Source organism: Brachyistius frenatus, unplaced genomic scaffold (genome assembly GCF_029030835.1).
Source record: "Brachyistius frenatus isolate BFR_SWC_R1_liver_20210118 unplaced genomic scaffold, ASM2903083v1 Contig_365, whole genome shotgun sequence".
NCBI classification, from domain to species: Eukaryota; Metazoa; Chordata; class Actinopteri; family Embiotocidae; genus Brachyistius; species Brachyistius frenatus.
In genome coordinates, this window is record NW_027210964.1 from 90,001 (window position 1) to 116,771 (window position 26,771).

At 40.1% G+C, this 26,771-nt stretch overlaps 3 protein-coding genes across 5 annotated transcripts in view; 1 reads left to right on the forward strand and 2 right to left on the reverse strand.

The window, feature by feature from the left end:
- clec11a (C-type lectin domain containing 11A) overlaps nt 1-1,659 on the forward strand; it is a 4,610-nt gene extending 2,951 nt beyond the window's left edge. The window contains exon 5 of the mRNA XM_069724215.1: nt 687-1,659. Coding sequence (XP_069580316.1) covers nt 687-1,099 — 413 coding nt within the window. The 3' untranslated portion in view covers nt 1,100-1,659. The remainder of the gene's footprint in view (nt 1-686) is intronic.
- Nucleotides 1,660-1,863: 204 nt separating this feature from the next.
- On the reverse strand, nt 1,864-7,816 carry selenol (selenoprotein L). The gene is made up of 9 exons (XM_069724214.1): nt 7,667-7,816; nt 6,767-6,845; nt 6,635-6,688; nt 6,099-6,144; nt 5,495-5,622; nt 5,214-5,328; nt 4,319-4,441; nt 3,742-3,879; nt 1,864-3,001 (listed from the first exon to the last, which is right to left on the reverse strand). Exons 1-9 carry the CDS (start codon nt 7,770-7,772, stop codon nt 2,885-2,887), a joined length of 906 nt encoding a protein of 301 aa, XP_069580315.1. The 5' UTR covers nt 7,773-7,816; the 3' UTR covers nt 1,864-2,884.
- A 1,157-nt stretch (nt 7,817-8,973) lies between these two features.
- Nucleotides 8,974-26,300, reverse strand: ttc13 (tetratricopeptide repeat domain 13). 3 transcript variants are annotated; one of them, XM_069724217.1, is made up of 23 exons: nt 26,088-26,300; nt 24,309-24,403; nt 22,948-23,023; nt 22,777-22,847; nt 22,599-22,664; nt 21,188-21,280; nt 20,438-20,554; nt 20,235-20,345; nt 20,012-20,094; nt 19,767-19,908; nt 19,488-19,662; nt 18,468-18,624; nt 17,902-18,032; nt 17,328-17,460; nt 15,974-16,066; nt 15,775-15,858; nt 15,446-15,530; nt 15,009-15,115; nt 14,604-14,739; nt 13,305-13,384; nt 12,604-12,682; nt 11,148-11,227; nt 8,974-11,042 (listed from the first exon to the last, which is right to left on the reverse strand). In XM_069724217.1, the coding sequence occupies exons 1-23, from the start codon at nt 26,269-26,271 to the stop codon at nt 10,928-10,930; spliced, it is 2,493 nt and encodes an 830-aa protein (XP_069580318.1). In that variant the 5' UTR covers nt 26,272-26,300; the 3' UTR covers nt 8,974-10,927. The 3 variants fall into 3 exon arrangements, with proteins under 3 accessions (XP_069580318.1, XP_069580317.1, XP_069580319.1); XM_069724216.1 differs by having other exon boundaries at nt 15,009-15,118; XM_069724218.1 differs by lacking the exons at nt 22,777-22,847; nt 22,948-23,023 and having other exon boundaries at nt 15,009-15,118.
- Nucleotides 26,301-26,771: the final 471 nt, after the last annotated feature.

A 26,771-nucleotide genomic window follows, 5' to 3' on the forward strand; every position in this document is an offset into this window, starting at 1 on the left:
AAAAGGGGATTGGCCCCTTAAGGCGTACCGCAGGTCTTTTTGAAAAGCAAATAAATGACGGGTTAGTGTCGCTAATTGCTTATTATTAAAAAAAAAAAAAAAAAGGGATTGGCCTCTTTAGGTTTACACAAATCTGGATACTAGAATTTTTTTTTTTTCTAAAATTACACCCGACTTCTGTTCTTTCTCAGCCCCGTGGCATGTTTTTGGCGTGTTTCTACTCATCGGCTTTGCTTTTTTAGTGGGTCGTAACTTTTTTTTTTTTTTTTTTTAACCGCTGGCGTTTTCCAGCTGGAGATTTCAAGGAAAAAGCTCGGATGGGGGAAAAAATAAATAAATAAAAAATCCCCCGTTTACCTCCACGGCACCAAAACAGCAGACAAAAAGAAAAGTTAGCGACTGGCAGGTAAAAGTTGTGCAGCAATTTAGCAGCTAAAAGAGGGAGATGTTTCCATCAGGAGGTGGTGGAGACCAAAACTGAGGTATAAAATTATTTTTTTTTTAAATTGTAAAAAGTAAATTGAACGCGTTTGCAGACAATTACTTTATAAGATGATAAAAAAAAAAGAGGGTAAAGGTATTTACAACATTTTTTTATGTCCATGTGCTTCTTTTAATAACCACAAGGGGGCGATGAGGTTAAAAGAAAATCCTTTTTTTTTTTAAACGTGTTTTTTTTTTCGTAGGTTGCCAAAAGGGTCGCCGGATGGGATACAAGTGTTACCTGGCGTACAACAGCCAGGAGGATTACGCCGGAGCGTCCAGGAAGTGCCTGGAGCGCGGCGGCCGCATGGCGATGCCCCGCGACCGCAAGGAGCAGGAGGCCCTGGCCGACTACGTCAAGGCCTTCTTCCACCCGGGCAACTGGCCCGTGTGGCTCGGCGTCAACGACCTGCGGTCCGAGGGCGCGTACCTCTTCGACGACGGGACGCGGGTGTCGTACTTCCAGTGGCGCAAGCACTTCCTGTCGAGCCAGCCGGACGGCGGGAGGCGGGAGAACTGCGTGGCGATGTCGTCGGACGACGGCGACTGGTGGGACCACTACTGCGACCGCACCATGAACTACCTCTGCGAGTTCGACGACAGGGTGGCTCTTTAAAAAAAAACACGAACTCGAGCTTTTTTTTCTTTGTCCTTATTACCAAATTACTTCCATCTTTTAAAAAAAAATAAAATAAAATAAACATTTTTTTTTACCACCAACTTGAAGTTTAGAAACTTAAATCCGCTTTTATTTTGAAATAAGTTATTTCTCTTTTAAAAAAAAGACACTCTTAACTGTGTCTAAAAGGAGAGGAAGTCTCCATAGTAATTTTAATATAAATATATATAATAATTTCACGTCAATATGGAATTAAGCGTAGCGTGGTTTGAGTTGCGTCAATATTTTCAAAGATAAAAAAAAACATCTGATTTGAAAATATTTCTTGGTATTTTAAGGTTTCTATAGTGAAACATACAAAATGTTTCAAACGCATTTGTATTTAAGGTCTCTGCTGTGTTATGAATATTATTTTATTAATGCAGCAGCAGTAAAAAAATAAAATAAAAAAGGAACGTAAACCAGCCGGGACTTCATTCAAGGAATTTTAAATATTTGTGTCAAAGTTTTTTTTTAAAAAAGGAAAACATTTGAACCGTTTTTTTTTTGGTTTTTTTTGCAGAATCAGCACAAGCTGAACTTCTTGGAGATGTACATGTATGTCGGTGTTTTTGGGCTTTTTTTGTTACTCTGCTGAAGGTGTTTTAATAAAGACTCCCGTTAAACTGTTGATCGTCTTCGGCCAAAGCAGGTAAAACATTTTCCCGGCGTTGGAGTCTCTGAACAGTACTTACAAGTACATAAAAGGCTGGATGTCAATGGTAATTCATAAATCTTTACTGTTTCACTGCATTTTCTTCATAATCAGTCAAAACAAATTTCCAACAGGTAAAAACAGACGAACCTCATCAGTCGGGTTCAACATTTTTGAATACAAAAGTTTCAATGTCAACAAAACTAATTTAACTTTTTTGTTTTTATTTCACAGAAGAAGCCGAATTTAAAATGTTAAATGTCTTTTAAATACATGCAACCATACGTGAACTTTCTGAGTATAATCGGACAAATTTTGATTTTAAATCAGAAGATCTTCTTGATATCTTGATATAGTTTTTTGTATTTGGTGCTACTAGGTGCTAATTTTTCATATGCAGAAATTCTGGATTGTACTCCTTTGTGTATTTTTAACTTCAAACTGCTCACAGTGTGAAACAATGTGCTTATTGTATTTATAGATATATTAAAAAAATATATATTATATCCAAAGCACAGCTGCATTTACATAATTGTTTTTTTTCCTGTTGTGAAAATCTTCAAATGCTGTTTTACCTTAAAAAAAAATAAAAATAAAGATTATCCACATTAAACGATTCAATTACTTTTCTTGAACTTTTCTTCATACAAGAAAGATAATTAATTGAATTAAATTCATTTAATTTAAGGTGTAATAAGTTCATTTGTACCTTTTGGAATATAAAGTGTCACCTCTCTTCGCCACTTGGCGGCGCTAAACTCCAAACCTACAAAGAAATCTGTGTTTTTTTTAGTTTCTTTTGTGAAATAACACATATACATATATATATATATATATATATATATTATTATGTATATTATAAACTGTATATTCTAATAAAATTAAGTGTTAATTAAATCCAGCTGCTTCTTCTTGCCATCACAACGCCGACGACAACAAAGAGGAGCAAGTTGTCTTCGCTTTACGCTTTAGCATCGGCCACACCTCTTCATGATGTCATGAGCGCGAGACGTGACGTCATCAACGTGAGTCGAAGAGCTGCTCTTCCTCTGTGGTGTCAGTGACGTTTTCTTTTCTTTCTTTTTTTTTTAAAAAGGCTCGGCCGCCTGCAGGATGTCGCCGGCGCTCGGCCGGTCCAGAGGACTTTTACACGGATGAGAAAGAAGCACCTTCCCGCCTTCGTCCAGCAAAAAGTCGCCGCCCATCTAAAAAAATAAAATAAAAAAAAACTATAATAAAGCTGCATTTAAAAAAAAAATGAATTGAGCTGAAGAAGTACGGATCTAAAGTAGCTGAATCCAAAGTTTCGCTGTTTTCTTGTTCTTGCCGAAAGAAAAGTGCCGATTCAGCATCTAATTTCCTTTCTATATTTCTTAAACGTTCCTTTATATCTTCGTATGTGAAACACTGCACGTCATTCTCTCTTTTGCTGTGAAGCACTTTGAGCTGCATTCATTGTATGAAAGGCGCTCTGCAAATAAAGTTTATTATTGTGATTATTAATTAGTCACCACTTCCTGGGTAGACGTCGATATTTTTACACTATAAAAATGCATCAAATCGCAATGTGAATATATTTTTTTTTTTTTTACAATCCGAGAGTCCAAATGAACGATGACGCTGCTCCTCAACACGCCGGACGACTTCAATGAGCAACTTGTTTACGATGAGGGTCGCCGTAGAAACATAAAAAGAAAATGTAAAGTTTTCAACCAATCGCAGTCTCACGATCACAGATTCAAACGGGGTCACAAACCTCAGGAGCCAATCAAACTTTTAGGGCGGGGCTTCTTTTTTTTTTTTGGAAAGTTTTTTTTTTTTTTTTTTTTTATTTGACCGCAGAGATTTCTTTGAAACCAGAAACGCGAGCGTCTTAATTTCGCTGTCGTTCAACTCGCATGGTACCAATATCGGGAACCCCCCCCCCCCCCCCCCCCGTCTGTACCTGGAAGATGTCCTCGAGCAGACGATGGGGGACGTCGGGGAAATCTCTGTCCACGGCTCCGTACTCCGAGTACTGCAGCAGGGTGCCGAACTTCATCACTTTGGCGTAGGACGACCCGAGGCCGAAGCTCCGGTAGATCTGGAGGGAGCGGGTGGGGGCGGGGGGGGGGGGGTATTTATGCAGGTTTATAAAGTCTAGCAGTTCACATTAAGAAGAAGAAGAAAACAAAATAAAAAATCAAATGTATGATTGCGTCTGCGGTATGCGGAAAATGTTCTGGCTTCGTATTTGCCAACATCTGCCGCCCGTTGGGTTTTAATGACACGTCATCAAACAGCTGATAAATCCACCTCGCCCCCCCCCCCCCCGCCCCCACTGCGTCATTTCTCTACGCCCCGTAAACCACAGCTGCTTTAATACCAAATACAGGCGCAAGATTCAATCCGAGAAATTTGTTTTTTTTTTAATATCTTAACAAGCCAGGTCCTAGTTTTAGTTTTATAGAGTTTTCATTTAAATGTAGTGTTTTCTTTTTTGTTTTGTTTTTATTATTAAGGTGACGTCGCTCGTCCCGAACCTTCCTCTGGGGGTCCAGCAGGATTTCGAAGTCGCACCCCGTCTGCTCCAACCACAGCCGAGCTCCCTCCACGCCGCCGAAGGAAAGCACCACGACCCGCACCGACCGAGCATCCAGGAGGTTCTGCGGGGAAAGACATTTCAAAATGCAGACTCCATTAAAAACGGGGGGGGGTTTTTTCCTTAAAGGGATAGTTCAGCATTTTAGGATTTTGTTTTTTTGCAAAGAGTATCTTGATAAGACTCCACCAGCAGCTAGTCAGCTGACCGCTTCTGACGGCTAACGGTTTTCTGCCGCTCCGATGCTCTGAACCAATCAGCGACCAGCGTCTGCGGTTAACCCGCATTTGTCCCCGCCCCCTTGCTTCAATGTGATTGGACGGCTGGGGCATTAACATTAACATTAACATTAACATTATCGAACTGTCGTTGATTGGAAAAACAAAAAAAAATTCTAAAATAATTTTACAATTCAAAAAAACATTTAATAATAATAATAAAAAAACAAAAATGTATATATATATATATATATATATATATATATATATATATTTTTTTTTTAATTTTTTAAATCCTTTAACATTTAATATTCAGCACAAAGTAAACACTCAGCACCTCGTTAAGCTGCTGGCGTTCATTAAAATGAAAATTTACAAAAATATTCTGCACTCGGGGGGGAAAAAGAAAACGCTTCGGGGCGTCGGCCGCGTTCACGCACGTGAAGCTGCGTTAGTTTCGCTCAAGAATTAGCATCACATCAGCATCTCATTCCCTCCCGATAAAACCTCAACTTGCCATTTATTTATTTCTATTTATTTATTTTTTCCGTCCGTACCCGGATTGAAATGGTCAAGAAAACATAAACGAATTCCCTTCGGACGGAAGCGACCGCTCACCCGACTGGACTCCAGCTCGGCCACGTGGTCTCGTCACGGCAGTCATCCGAAATGCCGGATGAGGACCAGCAGCAGCTTCTGACCCGGACCGAGGTACCGACCCAGAGACACGCCCCTTTCAAACGCCACCACGACGACACACACACACACACACACACACACAAAGATTTAATCAAATACGTTGCCGTTTTATGGTCTAAACTAATGAGCAGGCAAATTGTGGTTTTATTTTTTTTAATGGCCAAAAAAGATTGTTTTTTAATAAAAAATGATCAACTTACTCTCCGGTCCGTCCGTCGGTCAGCTGAGTGTCGGGACTCAGGCCGTCTGCCGTCTGTACTCCCGACAGCTGTCCGTCTGTCGCCTTCAGACCTTCGTCCACCGTCTGCAGGAAGGAGTCCCACTCGCCCTGCGAACACGAGCATTCAAACCAGCGTTCAAAACCACGGGGTTCAAAACTGAAATCAGACCGCTCATAATCTTGGCTTTTTAAACTAATGAATGGATTAGCCAGTTTAAAAAAAAAAAAAAGAAGTATCAATCATTAAATAATAGCTGCGACAATTAGTCGATTAATCCACCAGTCTTCGAGTTTTCAAAATCCCAAAATGTCAACAACAACAAAAATCTGCTTGTTTGTTTTTTTTTGCATCAAAATGTAAAAGATTTTTTTTTAAGTGTTTTTGTTTCCTAAAATATGACAGTAAATCAAATATTGTTCCTATTTATAGAACAACAACAAAAACTGAAGACGAGAGAAACTAATTACGACTTTTGAAAGAAGACGCGCAGGCACGCTGGACTCAATCACTTTAAAACAGAATTCAATTCAAAAACTCAATGAAACATTGCAAAAGTGTGGATGAATGTCGTGTCGATACAGACCTCCAGCTGAAGAAGCTCCTCCACCTGCTCTCTCACCGCTGCATGGCTGGAAAAGCACAGTGAGCATCCATCAGCTGGTATTATAAAGATTATATATATTATATATCCCTATATTCATATTTAAGTGCTTTACATCGACAGGGCAGTTTTCTTTTTCTATTATTTTTTTATTATTATTATTATTATTATCTTATGTTTGTTTTGAATTATTTCATTTCATTAAAAACAAACAAACAACGTGTTGTGTGTTCAGGCCGCAAATGAATACAGCTTCGCTTTATTATCACGAAGAGGAAGTCTGAAAAGTCTGAAGTCCGTTTGAGCATATTTACAGACAGGGTGTCGTATAATCTGTATTTTGATCGTGTTCGTCCACATTTTCCCGCATTTAATTAAAGGCAGCTTCCTTGTATGTCTGACAGTCAACCTTTTATTATTATTACTACATGACAAATATAATAACTCTTTGGGCACAGTTCTTACAATCTTCACAAAGATGTGGATCCTTTTACTTTTTTTTATGAGACCGTACTTACTGATAGGACTTCTGCCAAACGGCCTCCGCTTCGCTCTTCTTTTTCACGCCGATGCTGCTCAACAAAAGCAGATTGGTTAAGATTTGTACTTTTGTCACGCACACGCATGATTCACGCATGAGGCACACGCACCTTTTGTAGAAGTCCGCCCCGACTTTGATCAGGCCGAACAAAGTGGCGATCTTATAAGGCACCAAATTCTCCAGGGAGGCTGCGAGAGAGAACAAAAAGGTCTCAGTTGTGGTTTAGGCTCATTTGTACAATATCATTATGTTGTCAAGAGGCACGACGGGGGATCACGTTACACCGCCTTCATGCCAGCAGGGCTGTTTAATCTGATCGCCCTGACCTGCTTTAACACCGCTCAACGCGGAGGATTTGTGGCCAAGTTATGAAATATTCATGGAGGAGAAGCTGCCAACTATAATTATTAACATGTTTTGTTTTTTTTTTCGTAAAAAATACACATTGCTTGAAGGAGCGGGTGAATGAAAAGGTTGAAATTCGGTAGAACAAAATGTGTTTTTTTTGTTTATTTTCCTCAATCTTATCTTCAACCCAACAGTTTAACAAAAAAAACAACAACAACAAAAAAAAGGAACCCCAGACTCCATTTATATTTCTTGCATTTACACACTTTTAAGGTTGATGGGAATATATTTTTTGTGCAAAAAAAAAAACCTAAACATTAATTCTGATACAATTCCATCTGTTTTACAATTCGGCATAAAAAAAAATTAAAAAAAAGTGTTGCTTTTTGTTTTTAGCTCACTATTATCCTCCCCCCCCCCCTCAGTCTTTTCCTTAAAGCAGCAACGAACGCAGCACTAATGACCAACACATAAAAAAGTTGATGTTTCGTTACAGGAAGTGGTAATTCGTATTTTCTGTACGCCGAATGCTTCAACGGATCAAATTACCTTTACGCGACGAGAATTGCGTTTCTGCGTGGTGTCAACAGCTTCTGACAACAAAATACATTAAAGTACACGTGTTTTTTCAACGAAGTCCGTCACTACCGGCAGAGCCTACCTGCTGCGTCCTGCTTCACCGACTGAAGGATAACTTTGCCCAAGTTGACCAGCAGAGTCAGACCGCTCGTTAGAGCGTCGTCTGGTGCGCTCCCGTCCTCGGCCATGTCCACCTGCTTGCCGGCCGCAAGCTGCTCTGACCGCCCGCAGCGCCGCCGCAGCTCCACCCTCGTGGCGCCGACGCCACCATCCGGATCACGTGACCAAAAAAAAAAATCACGTGACAAAAATATCACGTGGCGCATTCAGAGGGAGGGAGACAGTATTTACGACACACCTGCAAGAGAAAATGGGAAATACGATTAATGGAATAAATACAAATTAAGAAGCATTTAAAAAAAAAAAAAAAAAAAAATTTTTTTTTAAAGAAATGGTTCAAAACACATTTTAAAGTTGTTGTTTTTGTACTTCACACCATTTGCGTTTGGATTTCTCCTAAAAGTTAGCAAATATAAAATGTTAAAAAAAAAAAAAAATCCAGTTGTAGATGATATATAAACAAACGCTCACGTAAAGTCATTTCATTTTACAGTACAGTACATAACTTTAAAGGCAACACATTCACGTGATAAACTGCACTGAAATTAAAAGTTAAAATTGTATTTTTTTTTAAATACCTTCAGCTGCCGCCAGGGGGATTCTTTTTTTTTTGGGTCGCCCGTCCCGTTCTCCTGAACGCAATATCTCAAGAACACCTTGAGGGAATTTCTTCAAACTCGGCACAAACGTTCACTTGGTCCCAAGGATGATACTATATCATTTTGGTAGTAAAAGGTTAATGTTCAAGATCGCTGTAACATTATATCCATTCCCTATTTTTATTTGAGATATCTCAAAACCACCTGGACAGAATTTCTTCAAATTTGGCACGATTGTTGTATTAGATTCAATGTTCACTTGGAAAATTATTCAACACCATAACTAAGTAATAAGTATTATATGTATATATTATATGAGCGTGGACAGATCTGGATGTAAAGTGCAACTTGACTGATTGGCCGAATACACTGCAAGTGTATTTTCACTCTCTGTAGTCGTGTTGCATCCTGGTCCTCGAGAAACAGCATTTTGTTCCAGTTTAAGCAAGCTATACTACATAATGACATATTTAAGAAATTAAACTAAGCCAACTCTTAATTTTGATTTATTAGGCCAACATTTGACATCTAATTTTCTAATTGTAAACCAAACCAAAAGTGTAAGTATCTTAAATGTGTCGCAACAAACTGCGATTGTCTTTTTTCATTTTCTCAGCTGAAGCCGGCTTCATATGGAGAAAAAAAAAAAAAACCAACAACAACAACAACAAGCTGTTAAAACTGTCACCCAGTTTTATTGACTGCTGAAAATTCATTCAATATTAACAGAAAAAAAATAATAATAATTCCCTCCTTCAAGTTTTCAGATGTAAGATAGGTTTGTGAGGAGCACCCTCGCTGCACTTAAAAAGACTGGGACACTCATAAAAAAATTTAAAAAATAAATAAATAAAAACTACAACCAGTCAGAGAAAATGAGTGATGTGAAAGAAAAAAAAAAAAAAAAGGGACACGAAGCAAAACCTGTCTGTCTGTAAGAGACCGAGCAGATCGATTTGTTCTTGAGCTGCAGTAAAACGTGACCAAACAACTAAAAAAAAAAAGTCATAATCAGATTTCCTCTACGCGTGAAGTTGACAAGACTCGTACGCGGGAATCGAGTAAAAGCCCACGCGGTACCTCGTTATCGAGTCGTTTGGTGAGACGCGAGCGCTTTTCTCCCAAAATATCGCCGCCATGTGTCGTTAATAACGGCTCGCACAAGAAAATCGGATCCACGGGACGGTTTGAAAAAGTCCAAAGGGAAAAAAAAGAAAAAAAAAGAGATACGCAAGACGGCGTCCGATGAAAGCTGCAGGGATGACGGCAAAGGACATAGAAGAATGTGGTGGGCTTGTCCCCGTCCATAAATAAATCCTTCAAAGACCCAACAGTCAACAGACGTTAGAGGACAATCATGAACTTCACTTGGGAGCTTCTATTCTTATTTATATTTTTACTTATTAAGAGTTGAAAGGTCAGTTCAAACAAAATCAACTTAACGTTTTTAAAAACTGAAAAAAAAGCCAGAATTGTCCACCCAGAAGAGTCCTTCATCTGGAGAGACTGTTATAGATCACGTTAGTTCTGGATTCATCCGAGTACTTTTTTTTAAATTTAAGATTAATTTATTATTTTATAAATGATCAGATTATCGCTCTTCTTTTCATACTTTGAGCATTTTAGAGTTTGTGTAGCTCCTTTTTCTCTTTTTGTTTTTTTCCAACAGGTTTTGCTGACATGATTTCAATGTTTTCTTAATCTTTTCTTAATTTTGCCAAATTGTAAAATGAAAGAATTTATAAAGAGAATTTGGAGGGAAAAAAAAAACAACAACATCCCCTTTAAATTTCTAATTTCAAAAGTCTCAAAACTGATTTTTATTTAATTGATACAGATTTAAAACTGATGAAAGTAGACTATCTTCACATTTAGGAAGTAAAATGTTTTGAATTTTTGACCCAATAAACGACCAAAACTGCCGATCGACCGAATAATCCCGTGAATTTCAAACTGAGACTTTATGTTGTCGGAAAAAAAAAAAAAAAAAAAAAACACCTTCTCTGAAAGTTCTCTAAAAACCTCCGACTGTCGTTCTCGTGTTAGTTCAGCAATCAGCCCATTTTTTTTATACCGACGTCTTATTGGTTCAACGCCCGATTAAACAAAAAAATGGGAGACTGCTTCAAGTTTCCCCTTCGGTTTGTCTTCAGCTCGAAACCTACGAAGCAGAGAAAGAGCGAAAAGGTGGAAGAGTGACGTCCGAGGCGGGACGACGGAGCGGACGAAAGCAGTGCTCGGACACCAAAGTGAGATAAACGGTATCGTTTCAGTCAACCAAACGGCAGTCGCCGATCATTCGAGGGAAAGAATTTTTTTTTTTTTTTTTTTAAATCAGCTTTTAAATTCGCAATTCACTTTTTGTATCCACGATCAAGGGAGAAGAGACGCTAGCTGCTTCCCGAAAGTGCCAAAAAAAATAAATAAAAAATACGATTTAAAAAAAAAAAAAGTAAAATAATGAGCGGTAGTGCTGAGATGGTTTTTTTTGTTTTGTTTGTTTTTTGGAGTCTGGAGTTGTTTGGGTTGTAGAAGAAGACGGTCCCTTTTTGTTCGGCCCGGTGTCGGAGCTCTACCGTCTAAGACTTTAATCAAGTAGACTCCTTCACTGCGTCGAAGTCGTGTTAAGACTTCTTCGGGCAATGTGAAGACGAGTCCGTGTTGAGGACCTCGATCATCGTCCTGGACGACGGGAAGGTCTCCGCCACGGATGGAAAACTCTGGTACCAACTGGGTAAACTGGAGGAGGAGGAAGAGGAAGAGGAAGAGTCAGAAAAAAAATAAAATAAATAAAAGTCTCCGCAGAGAAAATCAGAGAAAAACAAATTGTTTGGTCTTCGTTACCTTTTGAGGTTCATCCAGTTCTTTGCCGTTTTACTGAAGATGTCGGGACTCGGCGTAGTCATGGCTTCGAAATCCACCAGCTGAGATCATGTCAATCAAACAAACAAACAAACAAACAAACAAACAAAGGTTAGATCAGCTGTTTTCGAATGGTCGAGCTTCAGGACTGACGGAGGAAACCCGACACAAATTCTGAAGACGCTAAAATTGTATTAGGCAACGTCTTTATACACAGTTCAAAACAAGTGCGGCAAAAGTGCAAATCGGGCTAAAAACCCACCGATAAAAAAAAAAAAAAAAAAGCAGATTTAACTCGAACTACATTTAAACTGCCGACGCTCATCAAGCTTTCATGGATCAAACTGAACTGTAACAAAGGGCAAACGTGCGCCCTTCAAAATAAAAGCGCTTCTCAACTGGTGCGTCCAAAAGTAGGTCGGAGATGTTTGCGTGAAAAAAACAAACCAAAAAAAAAAAAAAAAAAGTTGAGAGGGGAAAATAAAAAGTCACATTTTTTATTTTAAAGTCTATAACTTCTGTTGCCACGCTTTTATTTTGAAGGGCGCACGTTTGCCCTTTGCACTAGCCGTTAGCTTCCCCGCGCTGTCGTGACGGTAACGACCTTAAACTAATACCGTCGAATCCGTCGGTAGCTTTCGTTTGAGAATTCGTAAACAGGTTTTTATTTCATATTTCTTACAGTTCAGTTTGATTCATGAAAACTTGATGGAAGCTATAGACTTTAAAATAAAAAATGTGACTTTTTATTTTCCCCTCTCAACTTTTTATTTTTGGTTTTGTTTTTTTCACGCAAACATCTCCGACCTACTTTTGGACGCACCAGTTGAGAAGCACCAGTTGAAAGGACGGGTAACGTGGATGTTGCGTAAAAAATACACATGAACGTTGCGCTTCAGGAGCGCAAACAAAGCTTTTCCATCAATGACTTACAGCTTTACAGACACGTTTGGATTTATTTATCAGGAGTTACAAATCACCAGACAGTCGACAAGCTTCCTGGCTGGAAGAAGAACGACGACCTCGGCTGAACTAGATTTCAACTCTCTTGACACCTGATCGGCTTTCTGAGCTGCTTTGTTTGTGTCTGCTAATAAAAAAAATTAATAAAAACGAAATCCGGATAAATGTATAAAAAAAAAAAAACCATGCTTGGATAATCGTTGTCTTAATTTTAGTCACTAAAACAGTGAAAACGACATCCAGCTGAGTCAGGTGTTTTCTTTTGGACAAAAACACAAGACTCACTGATGCTCTCGCTGATTTTTTTTTTTTTTTTTTTTTTTGCTCTGAAACTTTACATACCTTTCCGACAACAAACGCCGCTTACAGCTTCGATAGCGGTCGCTCCGTTGCGACTTGAGCTCCATTACGCAGATGATACTTTGATATTTTTTTTTTTTACTGAATTCAAATCGCTGCCGTCGCATTCGTTCACCTTTCCTTTGGGGATCCTGCCGACGACCTCTTTCCCGCTGGCCATCAGCGCCCCCATCACGACCGAGTAGGCCACCACGCTGAGGAGAAGTTCAAGGAGAGGTTAAGCTCCGCCCACAGGGACACACACACACACACACACACACACACACAGAGGTCAGAGGACAGGAACGCAGCAGAGACTCTCCCGCCGAGCAGGAAAACCAAACGGGCTCTCATACATTTGGGTAAATAACAAACAAAAATGCAATATTTTCAGCCGGACCGCGAAAGGGGGGGGGACGTCTTGTTTTGTTTGTTGTTGTTTTTGTTTATGGCAGATGTGAGAAGTTCCTCAATGGAAAACAAAGAAATGCACACACAAAAAAACAACAACCAACAAAAAAAAGACCACATGCTGTTAAATTTAAGCTGCTCTGATACAAAAATGAGCGAAAGGAGCTTATTCAGCTGGTTTTGGGTGGAGCTCAGCTGCGTGAATAAATGTCACTAAAAAACGGGTCGGAAACTTCTTCTGTAAGGTTGTTTTTTTCTAATAATGTTCTTCATGTTGTTGGTTTTTTTTTTTAATTTCTTCTTACATTTTCACCGAAGGAGATCTGAATCAGTCACAGTAACTTTCCCAAACAATAAAAACCCGTCTCGGCACATTCCCGTCGCAACAGCCGGCTGTGTTTTGTTTTTGTGCTTTTTTTTTTGTACCTGGATCCTCTGGACAGAGGCATGAGGTTGCAGAAGTAATAAACCAAGGAGAGGATCAGGTTACACACGGCGTCAGCATCCTGAAAGAAACAAAAAAAAAAGATCGTCACGGACACCTCTTCTATGAGTTTCTACGGCGACGGGGTGAAACCAGAGACGCCATAAACAGAACAAAGAGACGAAACACAAACAGGGACGTTCACACGGTTTCTCTCGCGACTGTTTTTCACTGCGGATAAAAAAAAAAAAAAAAAAAAACATAAATAAATGTGCAAATAAACAAGTGATCTGTTTGTGAAATATATTCCCCAAAGAGTTCATGAAATTCAATTACAAAATGTGTTTATTGTTTTCAGATGCTGCTGAAATGAGGCCGAACGTGTAACGAGCGTTAAAACTCTTCTCCATCCTCTTCTTCTATTTCAGCTTATTTCTATTTGATGGTTTTTTTAAATCCTGTCATTTGCACTTTTTTTTTTGTCACATCATCTTAGCCTCGTCTTTTTTTTTTTTTTTTTTTTTGGTCTTAATGCCTTTTATGTCTTATGTAAAACACTTGTGTTCGAAGGATGGGATATAAATAAATTTGGCTTCTATTTTTTTTTTTTTTTTTTTTTTCTCTCCTGCTGCAGCGACCCAGTTTCAAGAGCGGCACAACAGAAAAGTCGACCGGGATCTCTCGAAGAAAAACAAAAACACACGAATAACAACCTCATGAATTAGTTTATTGTTTGTAAAATACTATAAAATATGAACATTTTATGGGTTTATTGGGCTTTGAAAGTGTAATTTTCTCTAATCAACAGTCCAAATATATAAGACACTTAAACTTGCAGTGCAGAGATTTTGTCTCCCCCTACTGTCAGTGAAGAGTAATTACAAAAAAAACATTCAGTGCTTATGTCTGACTTAAAATACTGAAATAACTGCTGACACCCTTTTTCTTTCATATTGCACATTTCACTTTGTCCCAATTTAACGCTTGACCACTTTTAGATTTTTGTTTTGTTTATCATAATATATAGACGTATAGTTTTGCTTTATTTTTTATCCGCTTTTATTTGTAGTATTTTTAATTGATGCACTTTCAAAGACGTGTTAAACTGTTTTTTTAATAGTTCTGAGTACAATAACAAAAAAATGATTTATTCTCTATTGTTTACTATTGCAGCTGTTAAACGGTGGGTAAATAGTTTTGAGCGTCAGCGTCGCGCGACTGAATTGTTTCATCCCCGATTCCAGTCGGCATCGAGATAAACCGGGAAAAATCAGGAATTAAAAAATATATATATATCTCACCCCGAGCTCGGTGGAGAGCATTAAAGCTTTTCCTTTGGCGGTGAGGTCTTTGTAGATGGACTCTATCTCCGACTGGTACTGCTGCGTCCGCTCCTCTGTGGTCTGAGTCTCGACGGAGAATAACATGTTTCCCACCCTGAAATACAGAAAAAAAAAAAAAAAAAAAAACAGGTTAGCATTTAAAATCAGAAGCTGAGTTACGCTTTGTGCGGTGATGATTTCAATCCACGGTGAAATCACAAATTTCGCAAAAGGTTATGGTTTCCAGTCTCGGAGATTTCTCATCTCACCTCGTATAATGTTTTCAAATACACGAGATTCCTTTAAAATAAGTCAAAGTATTGAAGAAAGTGTTTGTTTTTTTGTTTTTATTTCACACTATAAAACAGAGATCCAGATTGGCACCTGTCTCCCGTGATGGTGATGGTGAAGCCGTCGTACTCTTTCCCAGCGTCCTTCACGCTCGGCACCTTGGAGTTGACCGTGAAGCCGTCTCTGGTTTTACTGTTGAACTGCTTCAGGAAACAAACACACGGCGAAACAAAAACAAAACAAAAACGAGACAAGCGCTACTTCAAAAAGGTCTTTTAGTGTCAAAACGTTCATCGTTAGAAATCAACCACGACCTCAACTATCGTTTATTTTCTGTTTACTGTGCGTTTATGTCAAAAACCTGGAGGGATGTTATTTGATTTTTTTTGTTTTTTGTGTGTGCAAAATGCCAATTAAATCTCACATCATGAAAAATACACGTTTTGGTTCACTTCAGACAATCGCACACGACTTGAATCTCTCTAGTTCACTTTAATTTCCTGCTTACATTTCTCTTATTCCCTTCTTACCTTCATTATGGGAAGCAGATCTTCTACTTTATTCACGTTTTCCAGAGCCTGGCGGACCTCCAGGAGGCCTCTGGGGTTGTACGCTCTGAGAAGCGGCGAGAAAATAATAGTTATACGTGCAGGAGATACTTTCAATGCAAAATGAATTAATTCTGATGATTCCGCTTGAAAACGTATCAACGAAACTGCCGTCAGATCGGAGAGGCGAGGCGTGACGATGCTGCGGACATTTCAGGTCGTTTCCCGACCCCCCGAGTCGAATAAATGCAGAAAGTTTGCGATGAAAAGGACTGAAGGAAAAAAAAACCTCGGTTTTAAATGGGATTTACCCGTGGTACACAAGTATTCTGTCTTTGATGAAGTCCAGGATGTTGTCGAAGTAGGCCAAGTATCTGATGTTGATAATCTGCCCCCTGAAGAAGGAAATGAAATGAACACGATGAGCCGCTCGGAAAAATGAAACTACGGTGAATTAAACACGTAAAAAAAAAAATTAAAAAAAAAAAATCTTATTGAAACGTTTGTCACCTGATGAGGTTGATGTGATTGTTGAAGCCTCGGCTGAGGCTCCTGGCGGGCATCTGGTCCAACCACAGGACCGGCTGGTCGGGATCCGCGATCCTACACGAGCACGGGAAAAATTAAATAACCCGTCGAGCCTTTTTTTGGACCTTTTTTTTTTTCTTTTCAAAAGAGGGACAGATTTGATGAATGTGAAAATGACCCAAGGACACTTTTTCCAACCATAAAAGTTACATACAAATGCACCGGTTCTATAACAATTGTATGTGCAATGACAAAACAATTGTCAGAATCAGCTTTATTGGTATTTTAACGCATATAAAAGGAATTTGACTCCGGTTGTAACTTCTCTCAGTGTGCAAAAAAAACTGACAGACATAAATAGACACATAAAACATAAATAGACGTATATACAGCTGAGAAAGAATTATGTACACGTGTACAAATTAGTGCTGATGCGGTCATTTCTTTAAATGCTCGAGAGTCAGATCACAAAAAAACAAAGCTGGCTGGAAAAACTTCCATGAAGCCGATAAATATCTTGACCTCCGGCTCATTTTAAACACGACTTATTCTGGGTAACGAAGGTGTCGTCTGCTCCGGTCTTTCGCACGAGATCATTCAGCAAAATCATCTTTTGTTTGACAAGTGCTGACGGGCCGTATAAAAAATCAAAACCGTGGGCGGCGATTGGCCCCCGGGGGCCGGTGTTTGGGCGTGTCTGCTGTCATCCAATCAGCTACAGACCGAAGACTCCTTGATGGATTTGTCCAATTTGGTCAGAAATAAGACTGGAAAAGTAGATTTTTGTTTTAGAGTGACTGACTTCTTCTGGTGCCAACGCGGTTGAAAACCACAGAAAACACAGCTTGGTGTCCAGACTTCATTTTGTTACGCAAGTGTTGCAACATGAGGAAACGGGTGGCGACCGCGTCGCGACGTCCTTCTTCCTCTTTCGCCAAATTTTAAGGGTTATTTCTCTGAACGTAATTAGGATGCTAAAAAATTTCACTTAATTTCTCTCAGAATAAAAGAGACTCAATAATTTGCAGGTCTTCTGGTCGTCGTTCTCATCTCGCAAAAAAAAAAAAAAAGAATTCTGGGAATAATTTGACATTTTATTTGTGTTTTGAGTCAGAAAATCAAGTTTATAGTCTGTTTATTACTGCTTATTGTATATATATATATATATATTTTTTTTATAAGAAAATTCCATTTTTTTTTATCCTCTAGATGCCAAAATTAAATCTGAGACAAATTAAAAAAAAAAAAAAGTTGCCTCTATTTAAATCTAAATCACAACATCCCATTGATTTACATAAATCTGTTTTTTTTTTTTGTGTGTTTGTGAAATCCTCACCGCCTCCATTTCACCGCGATATCAAACATGTCTCTCCACTGCATTTGCCTCGTCTTCCCGTTGACTCGAACTTTGGAGTTGCTCCACGTTCGATGCATCGCCTGCATCACCTCCAGGGTCGCTAACCCCATGGCTGCAGAAGAAGAAGAGGAAGAAGAAGACGAAGATGATGATGAAGAAAAAGACGAAGCAGAAGAAGAAAAAGAAGATGAAGAAGAAAAACAAGAGGAAGATGTCGATGAAGCAGAAGAAAAAAAAGATGAAGATGATGAAGAAGATGTAGAAGACAAAGATGATGAAGAAAAAGAAGAAGAAGATGATGAAGATGATGAAGAAGAAGAAAATGATGAAGAAGATGAAGAAGAAGAAGATGAAGAAAGAGAAGAAGAAGATGAAGAAAAAGAAGATGAAGAAGAAGAAAAAGATGAAGAAGAAAAAGAAGATGAAGAAGAAGAAGAAGAAGACACACACACACACACACACACACACACACACACACACACACACACACACACACACACACACACACACACACACACACACACACAGGAACGAGGTGGTGGATCGGCGGTACCTCTGTGTATCCTCCTGTTCGGTAGGAACCCGGGAGTGTCGTATTGCATCAGCGCCCCCAGGTGGTCGGCCGTGCAGATCAGCTTCTGGACTTCGCCGCCGTAGCTGTCGAAGTTCTGCGGCAGGACGTCTCTGCAGACCGCGGAAATAAAAAGGAGACACGGAGGACGAACGGCTCGAACGTCTTTCACATTAAAACAGAGGAAATGTGTTTCAGCCTACCGAAACGCGGCGTAAAAACGTCTGTCTCCGACGAGGAAGATTTTCACGGAAAACGTAAGCGGGCGTCAGCGTTCAGCCACAAAACCTTCGGATCTGCAGCTCCTGAAAAACTGCAGCTCAGAAAAATCAGTGTGGTGAAGTTTTAAGAAGCTTTAAAATCCACTTCAGGTCGAAAAATATGAACGAAATTGTCAAAAAGGAGAATTTCAGTTTTTGGTTTGGATCAACAACAACAACAACAAAAAAACAACAACAAAAATAAAAGTAAATAAAAACCGTACAGAAACACGTCGTCATTCCGGTTGTATCCGTTCGATCGGCTGTCACGAAACCCGTCGAACCTACTTGATGTGCGGCTGCAGGCCGGGCTGCTCTTCGTAGTCTTCGATGAGGAAAGGCAGGTTCTTGGCCCAGTGGTTCTTAAAGTTCCCCGGCAGGTCCTGGTCCACGTTGTACTCGGCCACCGGGATGTCCAGGTGGGAGTGAAGGTAGCGCGAGTACTCTGGAGGGGAAACGAGGAAACACGACGAGGAGGTGGTGTTTTTGTTTTTAAGAAAGTTATTTGGGTTAAAAAAAAAATAATAATAATAAAAAAAGCAGCGAGAAATGAACAACAAAGCAAATGAAGAAGTTTTTACCGGTTTAACGTAACTAACAAAAAAAAAATGATTGTGAAACAGACAACACATCGGTGGTTAAATAAATTTTTTTTAAAAAAAACAGGAAATACAGCAAAAGGTTGAAAAGATATCAAATGTGCACTTCTTTTTTTTTTGTGGACGTATTCTTATTGTGAGGACGAAATAATTCTGCTAACTTCACGGCAAAAGAAAATCTTTTATTCAGGAGATAATTAAGGCAAGAAATAAATCAATTAAATGAGGAGGTTTCATGGAGGATAAAGTGCAAACTGTGCAAAAAGAAGAAGAAATTTGAATTTAATAATAAAGCATTTAATGCCTATTTGCTGAAGCGTCATTTTGTTGTAACCAAGATGAAAACAAAGTGTATTTTTTTTAAGATTTCAGCAGCGCGTCGTGCGTCGCAAACCGAAACCGCCCGAGACGGCCGCCGCCGGGAGTTAAAAGTGCACGACTGCGAAAATCAACATTGTATCGCGTACGATATGAAATTCAATTCCAATGACACGTTCCCATTATAACGAGCGGGGTGTGTTGTCATGGCGATTGGAGCCCGTTTCCAAACATACGGTCGACCGATCGGATCGCTGGGTTTGGAACGGCGCGCCTTGTGTTGATAATATTTGGGCCCTTTTCAAACTTTCTCGGGCTCTTTTGACTCACCCAACCCAGACCGAAACGTATACCTGTGTGTGTGTGTGTGTGTGTGCGTGTGTGTGCCGACCTCGGAGGTATTTGACTTTGAGGTATTCGGAGCTGGCCTTCTGTCCCAGCAGCGGGTCGTTCAGCATGACTTTGGTCTGAGCCTTGATGCCCTCGTAGAACTGCCCCATGGCCACGTGGCTCAACCCCTTCATGTACTGGCACACCTCGTTGTAGGGCTCCAGCTGAAGACACCTCTGGAGGGACGGCACGGGAAGAAGACGGGAAATAAATCGGGATTTCTTAAGCCGTGGATTTTTGTTGTTGTTTGTTGTTTGTTGGTGGATTGGCGCCGCCGTACCTTGAAGTTGCCGATGGCCTCCTGCAGAGAGCCGTGGTGGTACAGCATCATGCCGCGCAGCTGCAGCGACTGGATGTGGTTGTGGTTCAACATGAGAGCTTTCTGGAAGCTCTCCATCGCCGACTCAAAGTCGCCCAACTCTCTGGGGGGGAAGAAAAAAAGAGGAAGAAGATTTAAAAAAAAAAAAAAAAACGTTTTTTTTAAATGACAGAAAGATGAAAGATGTGAGACTAAAGCGTCCGTACCGGTACGCCTGTCCGAGGCTCTTGTAGGCGTCTATGAAGTCGGACTTCAGCTTCAACGCCTCCTTGAACGTCTCGATGGCTTCCTGGTGAAGGGAAAGAAAAACAAAAGCGCAGCAACCTTTCACACACAGCGCCAACAAACGGCCGACAGGAAGTTGCCGCGGGCTTAAAAACCCTGACTCGGCAGATAGTTTAAGAGCTGCGACCGCCAGAAGAACCCCACCTTGAGCATCCCTCTGTGGAAGAAGGTGAGGCCTTTGTACAGCATGGCGATGGGCTGGTTCTTCTTCAGCTCCAGAGATTGCTGGAAGTCCTCCATGGCCGCCACGTAGTCCTGGATTAAAGGGCGGGGCGCAGGTTAGTCACACGGCGGCACTGCGAGCGCACCTTGAAACGTGGAGATTTAGTGCATTTAAATAGTCGAACCTCTGAAATGAAGAGCAGAGTTCCCCTGTGTCTGTAGAGTCGGGCCGACGGCTGCAGCTGGATGGCTTTGGTCAGGTCGCTCAGAGCCTCGCTGATCCGACCCAGCGGAGACAGGATCTAGATCACACGATCGGGTCCGGCAACACGATCAATAGCAAATCCAGGTTTATTCTCCGCTACCGTCTAGCCGGCTAACGTTCCCAACATTTTTTGTTGAAAAAACTGCAATACCACCGAGTACCACTAGAGGTCGGCTCAAAAAAAAAAAAAAAAAAAAAAAAAGCCTCCATAGACTCCCATTCAACTTCTCTCGTCAAATTCTAAGTCAATACATTTTTTCCACCAGTTATCTCTGTTAGCGAAAGTCGCTCCTTCTTATTAGTTTCCTGGCGGTCCGTCTGAAAATAATCCCGTCGTTAATTTGAAAATAAACCACAAAAAAAACGGTGTTTTTTTTTTTTTTTTGGGGGGGGTGGGGGCGTGTCTGTTTGATTGACAGGCCCGTGATGCAGTCAGGTTTGTGCTGTCGGTGGGCGGGGACGTAGCATCGTCGGGTTTCAAATCAGATCGAGTCAGCTCCACCGCTCGCTCCCCCCTCCCCCTCCGCCCTTCCCCTCGTCCAAATATGGTCACTTCCTGCTCCAATCCGAGCTCTTCGCCCCCGACGAGTCAACAATTTTCGCCCGTGCCAAATACAACCGTGTACGTAATGTACAAATAAACCGCCCGAAGAGTTCGGGTCTCACACACCTCCGCTCTCTGCTCGTACACCTCCGGCCAGTTGGGCTCCAGGGTGATGACTCGGTTGAGCTCGTACAACGCCAAGTCGGCATTCTTTATATCCTGGAAACAGAAGAGGAGAGGGGCGTTTTGTCGAAGCGTAACGTTACAGAAAACCCAGAAAACTCAGCCACAGACGACCTGAAAGAAAATAACGAAATAAGAGACAAACACGGCTCCTTGGCGTTCGCTCACTTCCGTCCACCGCAGAGTGAATTTGCATTCATTGAACGGCACGCTGAGTCATTCTGTGTTTATCTGAAACTGCTGATGTCAACAAAAATTCAGGAATGACTTTAAGAAAAAAAAACTAATCACCGAAGGCATCAAAAAAAAAAAAAAAAAAAAAAGAAATGCACACAGACAATAAAACCTGCCTGAACAAGGTGGAGGTTTGAGAAAATGTTTACTTTTACAGAACGTAACCTTCAGGATTCTTTAGGCGGTTTACGTTCAAGTGTTTTTATCTGATCTACTGGTCCCAAAAAAACAAAAACAAAAAACAACCATGTGTCTGTTTTTATTGATCGTGTCTGTTTTTATTAACTGTTTTCATTGATCGTGTCTGTTTTTATTAAATTTGTCTGTTTTTATTCAATTCTTCTGTGTTTATTAATTGTGCCTTTCCGTGCACATGTACAGCCGTTTGCGTTGCCTGCTGGTATGAAAGGTGCCATTTTAAATAAATTTGTCTATGCAAATAACGTCTGTCCATTCAACAGAGACGACACTTTGTGAAGTACGAGTCACCGGCTGTGAATTAGGAAGTGGGAATAAACCTGCGACTATCTCAGGCGACGTTTTCCTCCTTTTCCACGATGTTTTCAAAATCACCATTGCAACAGAAAAATTGCCGCGCTCGGCTTTTTTTTTTTTTTTTTTTTTTGCCGTTTAAAAGGTCGGAGCTCGCCTCCTTACATGCAAATGTTTCACCAGACTAAGATCCCATCCGGACACTATTTTGCAAAGGTGTTATGGCTGCATCCAGGTCGACTGTGACGCGCTTAAAGAAAAACAAATGAGCAAGCAAAGCAGGACGATATACTGATGCGGCCGGACGGCTCTCCGGCGCCGGCACAGTCAGACTAAACCGGCTGTGAATAATCGGCCACATTTTCTCCTCAACAAATATTATATTTTTTTTAGAAATAAAATGAATTAATTCTGAGCAAATTACTTAGTTTAGAACAATGTAAAAGACATTTTTAAGTCAGGTTGTTCATAGTTAATTTAGCTTTTTTTTTTTTTTTTAATGGCTTGTAAGTAAGTTAGTTTTTCGTTTTAAAGCACCACAAAAAGAGAAATAAAACATACAATTATTTGAATTTTTTTTAAAAAAAAACATACGTGGTGTTAAGGCCATACTGTATTGTGCTCTCACCTGTAGACTCTTCTTCCCGTAAGCTATCCCTCTCCCATAGATGGCGCTGACCAGCTCTGGGTCACCCTGCATTAAAAAAAATAAAAAAATAAAAAACACATTATAAAATGGGTATTGAGAGTGATTTTGTTTTGCAATATTTAGCACCTGATGAATGCACACACACACACACACACACCTGCAGTAAGAGTGAGAAGTGTTTGATGGCCTCATCGTAAAGGCCGTTGCCTATCAGAACGTAGCCTATAGCTGCACGGAGAGAAAGTTATGGCGATCAATAACTTGATCATCAACGGCAGAAAAGAGGATTACAAGAAAATATTTTTTTAAAAACGACGCGCGAACTCACCAAGTTCTTCGTTTGTGTTGTGGTTTTCTACGGGGAAGGGGATTTTTTTCTGCTCTATGAACAACTTGGCCTGGTTCTGTGAGAGACGAGAAAGAAGACGAGGAGGAAGAGGGAAAAGAAAACATACATGAAGACACGCAAAAAAACAAAACAAAACAAAAAAAAACCCAAATCATGGTTTCCTGTGTGATAAGAGTCGAGAAGAAAAGATAACGCTATTTTTTCGAGTCTTGATGGTGAAGACGCTTTGTTTTTTTCTGTTTCCTGGAAATGTTTTAAATCTAGTAATAACTTTGTTTTAAAAGAAAACGTCTTTTTTTTTTTTAATGAAAAGCACAAGGACAATTTGAATCATTTTCCACGGTTACACCGAAGAATTCAATAATAATTCAAGGATGAATGTGACTGCCAAACAATAAAGCAATTTCTTTTAAAAGGTGCCATATTGTATGAATTCTGATTTTGGTTTTCTTTTATTGATTATGAAGCACGTCTAGCTGCTGTAAAAATATACTGTCAAGGTGTCAAATCACAGAAAGAATACGCGCTGCTTTGTATTAAGCCGAGGCACGTGTCACTCGGAGAAGACTCAGCCAATCAGAAGAGAGGGTCGCCTATATTATGGACCCCTGAAGACACAACACGCAAATCCAGCCTGTTCTTGGTGGAGCTCCAGAAAGATTCTTAAAGAGCAGCTGCAAAACTATACTGAGATGTTTTTTGGTGCTTAAAAGTATTAAAAAAAAATAATAATAACCTGCAAATAAAATATCAGAAAAGTATCAAATACGGGACCTTTAAAAGGCAAAATAATCTCTCAATTGTGAGAACGGCAGCCGCAGCTCTGTAACAACACCACAGTACAGCACATTTTGACAGCGCGGAAATGGAAATGTTGCCACGGCAGCAGTTTTTTTGTTGTTGTTTTTTTTTAAAAATTTTAACCGAAGCGGCAACGAGACAACTGACGAGGCGAAGACGACCCATCAGAAATTTTTAATTATATAAGCTCAAAGTCTGGTCTCCAGTGGTTTCCCACCTTTACAGCAGCGGTGTAGTAATGTACCGTGTCACTACCGGGTGCCAACCGCTCACACCCACACTACACCGATGCGTTAAAAAAACAAACAAAAAATACAAAGGAGGGCGTCGATTTTATTTCACCGTGCTCCATATGAGCTTTGTTTTTCCTTTAGAAATAAAGAAAGAAAAAAAGAGAGATCCTGTGAGTCATACCTGTCCTCTCATATTCAGCAGTAGGCAAGCAGGAAGTCGAAGCAAACATAAATAGAAACACCCTTTTTTTTTAATTTTTTTTTAGAGGAAACAGTTATAGGCTGAAAGCGAGTGCGTGATCTCACCAGGATCTTCTCTGCGTTGAGCGAGAAGACCGACTCGCAGGGCGGGTTGCTTCCCTCCTCACAGTCGGGGTCTTCCAGCTGTAAAATCGAAGACTCTGAAAAGACAAAGTGTTCGAGGGAATAAACAAATAGGATTTTTCTTTTCTTTTTTGAACATGTCTTCATTATCTTTTATAACAAGAGGAACACCACGAGCGACGACAATAAAACATACGCAGTCTGAACATTTGCAAGTGACACACCGATGAAATTTGTTTGGTTTTTTGGGGTTTTTTTAAATAATAAAATTAAATGATAATTCAAAAATAAAATGGAATAAATGATTTAATAAATACAAATAAAATAATAATATTTGAAAAAAAAACTGGAGGGTAGGATTTAGCTTAGTTCATCAGTCCAATGTGTTTTTATTATTCGGGCTATTTTTTATTAAAATGGACAAACAAAATTTAAATTTAAATTTAAAAAATTTCCCCTAGGGGATTAATAAAGTATATACCTACCTACCTACCTACCAACACGATAAACATTTTTAGGTCGTCACTTACTGTATTTACAGTCATTCTAATTGTGTTTTGTTTTTTTCTTTAGAGTCATTCTCACTTTGATTTCCAAAATAAATTTCAAGATTATTATCCATGTTGAGCACAAAGGCTCATGGGACTTTGAACGTTTGCTGAGATAAGTTGAACGAAAGAGAGGTTTCTTTCACGGCTACCTCAACCTGCAAAAAGAATTGCACTTCATTGCATTTTTTTTTTTAATATATTTATTATAGCATTTTCGGTTTGATAATTTAACAGTGTGCTGTTGCGCAATGAGGGTCAAATATTGCTAAGGGCATTATTACCTGTCGTAATGTGTTCATAATAATGACCAACGCTAAGTTGATCTTCTGCTTTAGACACACACACACACAAAAAAGGATATTAAAATGAATTATAAAAGGATAAGAACATTTTCACACCATCAACAACTATGGGAATACATTTTTTTTTTCCATTTAAAAAGAGGTCAGGAGAAAGATATTAAACTAACAGGAAAGATTAAAAAAAAAAATTCAATGAAACAAAGCTGATATTTAACAAATCATTATGAGCATCTCTTCGGTTCGTGCAAATGAAACAGCATCAATCATAAACGGAAAGTAAACTCGTAAAACCAGTTTTAAATGTCTGTTTGTTTTTCTCTCCTCTTCCACCAATATATATATATATATATCTATATAGATATATATTTGGTACATCATATAACAAGCTGAAATTCTGCATCAGCTCCAGAGCCGGGTGCTTCAGTCACATGCCGAATCCACCAGAAGTCCAGTCAGCAGAAACATGTCCCACTTGTTCTCGCTCTGTCAATCAAAGTTCGCTCTTGAGCGACGCAGCACCTAAAATCGCGTGTTTTTTGACTGGACTTTGGTGCAGACCTTCCGGGGGACGAGCTGAGACATATCAGCTGTTTACGGTTTCGGTAACTTCAAAATTTGTCCTTCTTTTTTTTTTTTTTTTTTTAAACATTTCCACATTCTCAGAGTATTTTCTACTGTTTTCTTTGACCTTTGGTTTCGATATGACCCCCTCCCTCCCTCCCCCCCTCCCTCCCTGCTTCACGGGAGCTCGAGCCCGGTCCCCCCGCGGCTGTCAGCCCGCTTGTTGTTATTAGCTCCCTGACGCTAGCTCGTTAGCCGGGTCGCGGTGACAGTTGGATCAGGGACGACGTGGCGAAGTAACAGCGGGAAAACACAAATATATACAAAACACAAAAGAGACGCTTTACCGCAGTCGGCGGCGTAATCTTCCCACTCGGACAGCGAGCTGCATCCCTGCTTGTGGAGCTCGCTGTTGAACAAAGTGAGGGTGGAGAAGTACTCGGTGGAGATGGTGGCCCCGCACAGGTAGAGCAGCGAGAGCGCCGCCGCGACGACGGCCCGGCTGGCAGGGGCCATGTTGCGCTTTAACATGTGTGACGTCCGGAGAGCGGAAGCTGCTCGCTCGCTCGCGGCTCGACGACGGAAACCCGAACACGCCCCCTTCTCACGCCACGCCCCCCTTCTCACGCCACGCCACGCCCCCCTCACGCGCGAAGACGCGAAGAAGAACGGCCGCAGCGTTCGGAGACGACAAAAAAGGACGCACTGCATTTCCCAGCAGGCCCTGCGGCCGTCACTTCCCTCCTTCTCCTTCCAGTGGCGAAGTGTGATATCACCGGGTTTCCGTTATAATTTTCAAAATAAAACTCTTAACTCTGCCGTGTACAACTTTTAATAATTAGTCAATTAGCTATGTAGGAGCTATTTTTTTGTTTGTTATTGTTGCCATGTTGTATTATTTTTGTTCGATGTTTTGCAATGTTATTGTTTTGAACACCTAGTGGCAGTCATTGGATACACAGGTGTGTGGGGTTTTTATATATACATATATATATTAAAATATAAAAAAATATATATAATATCTAATACAT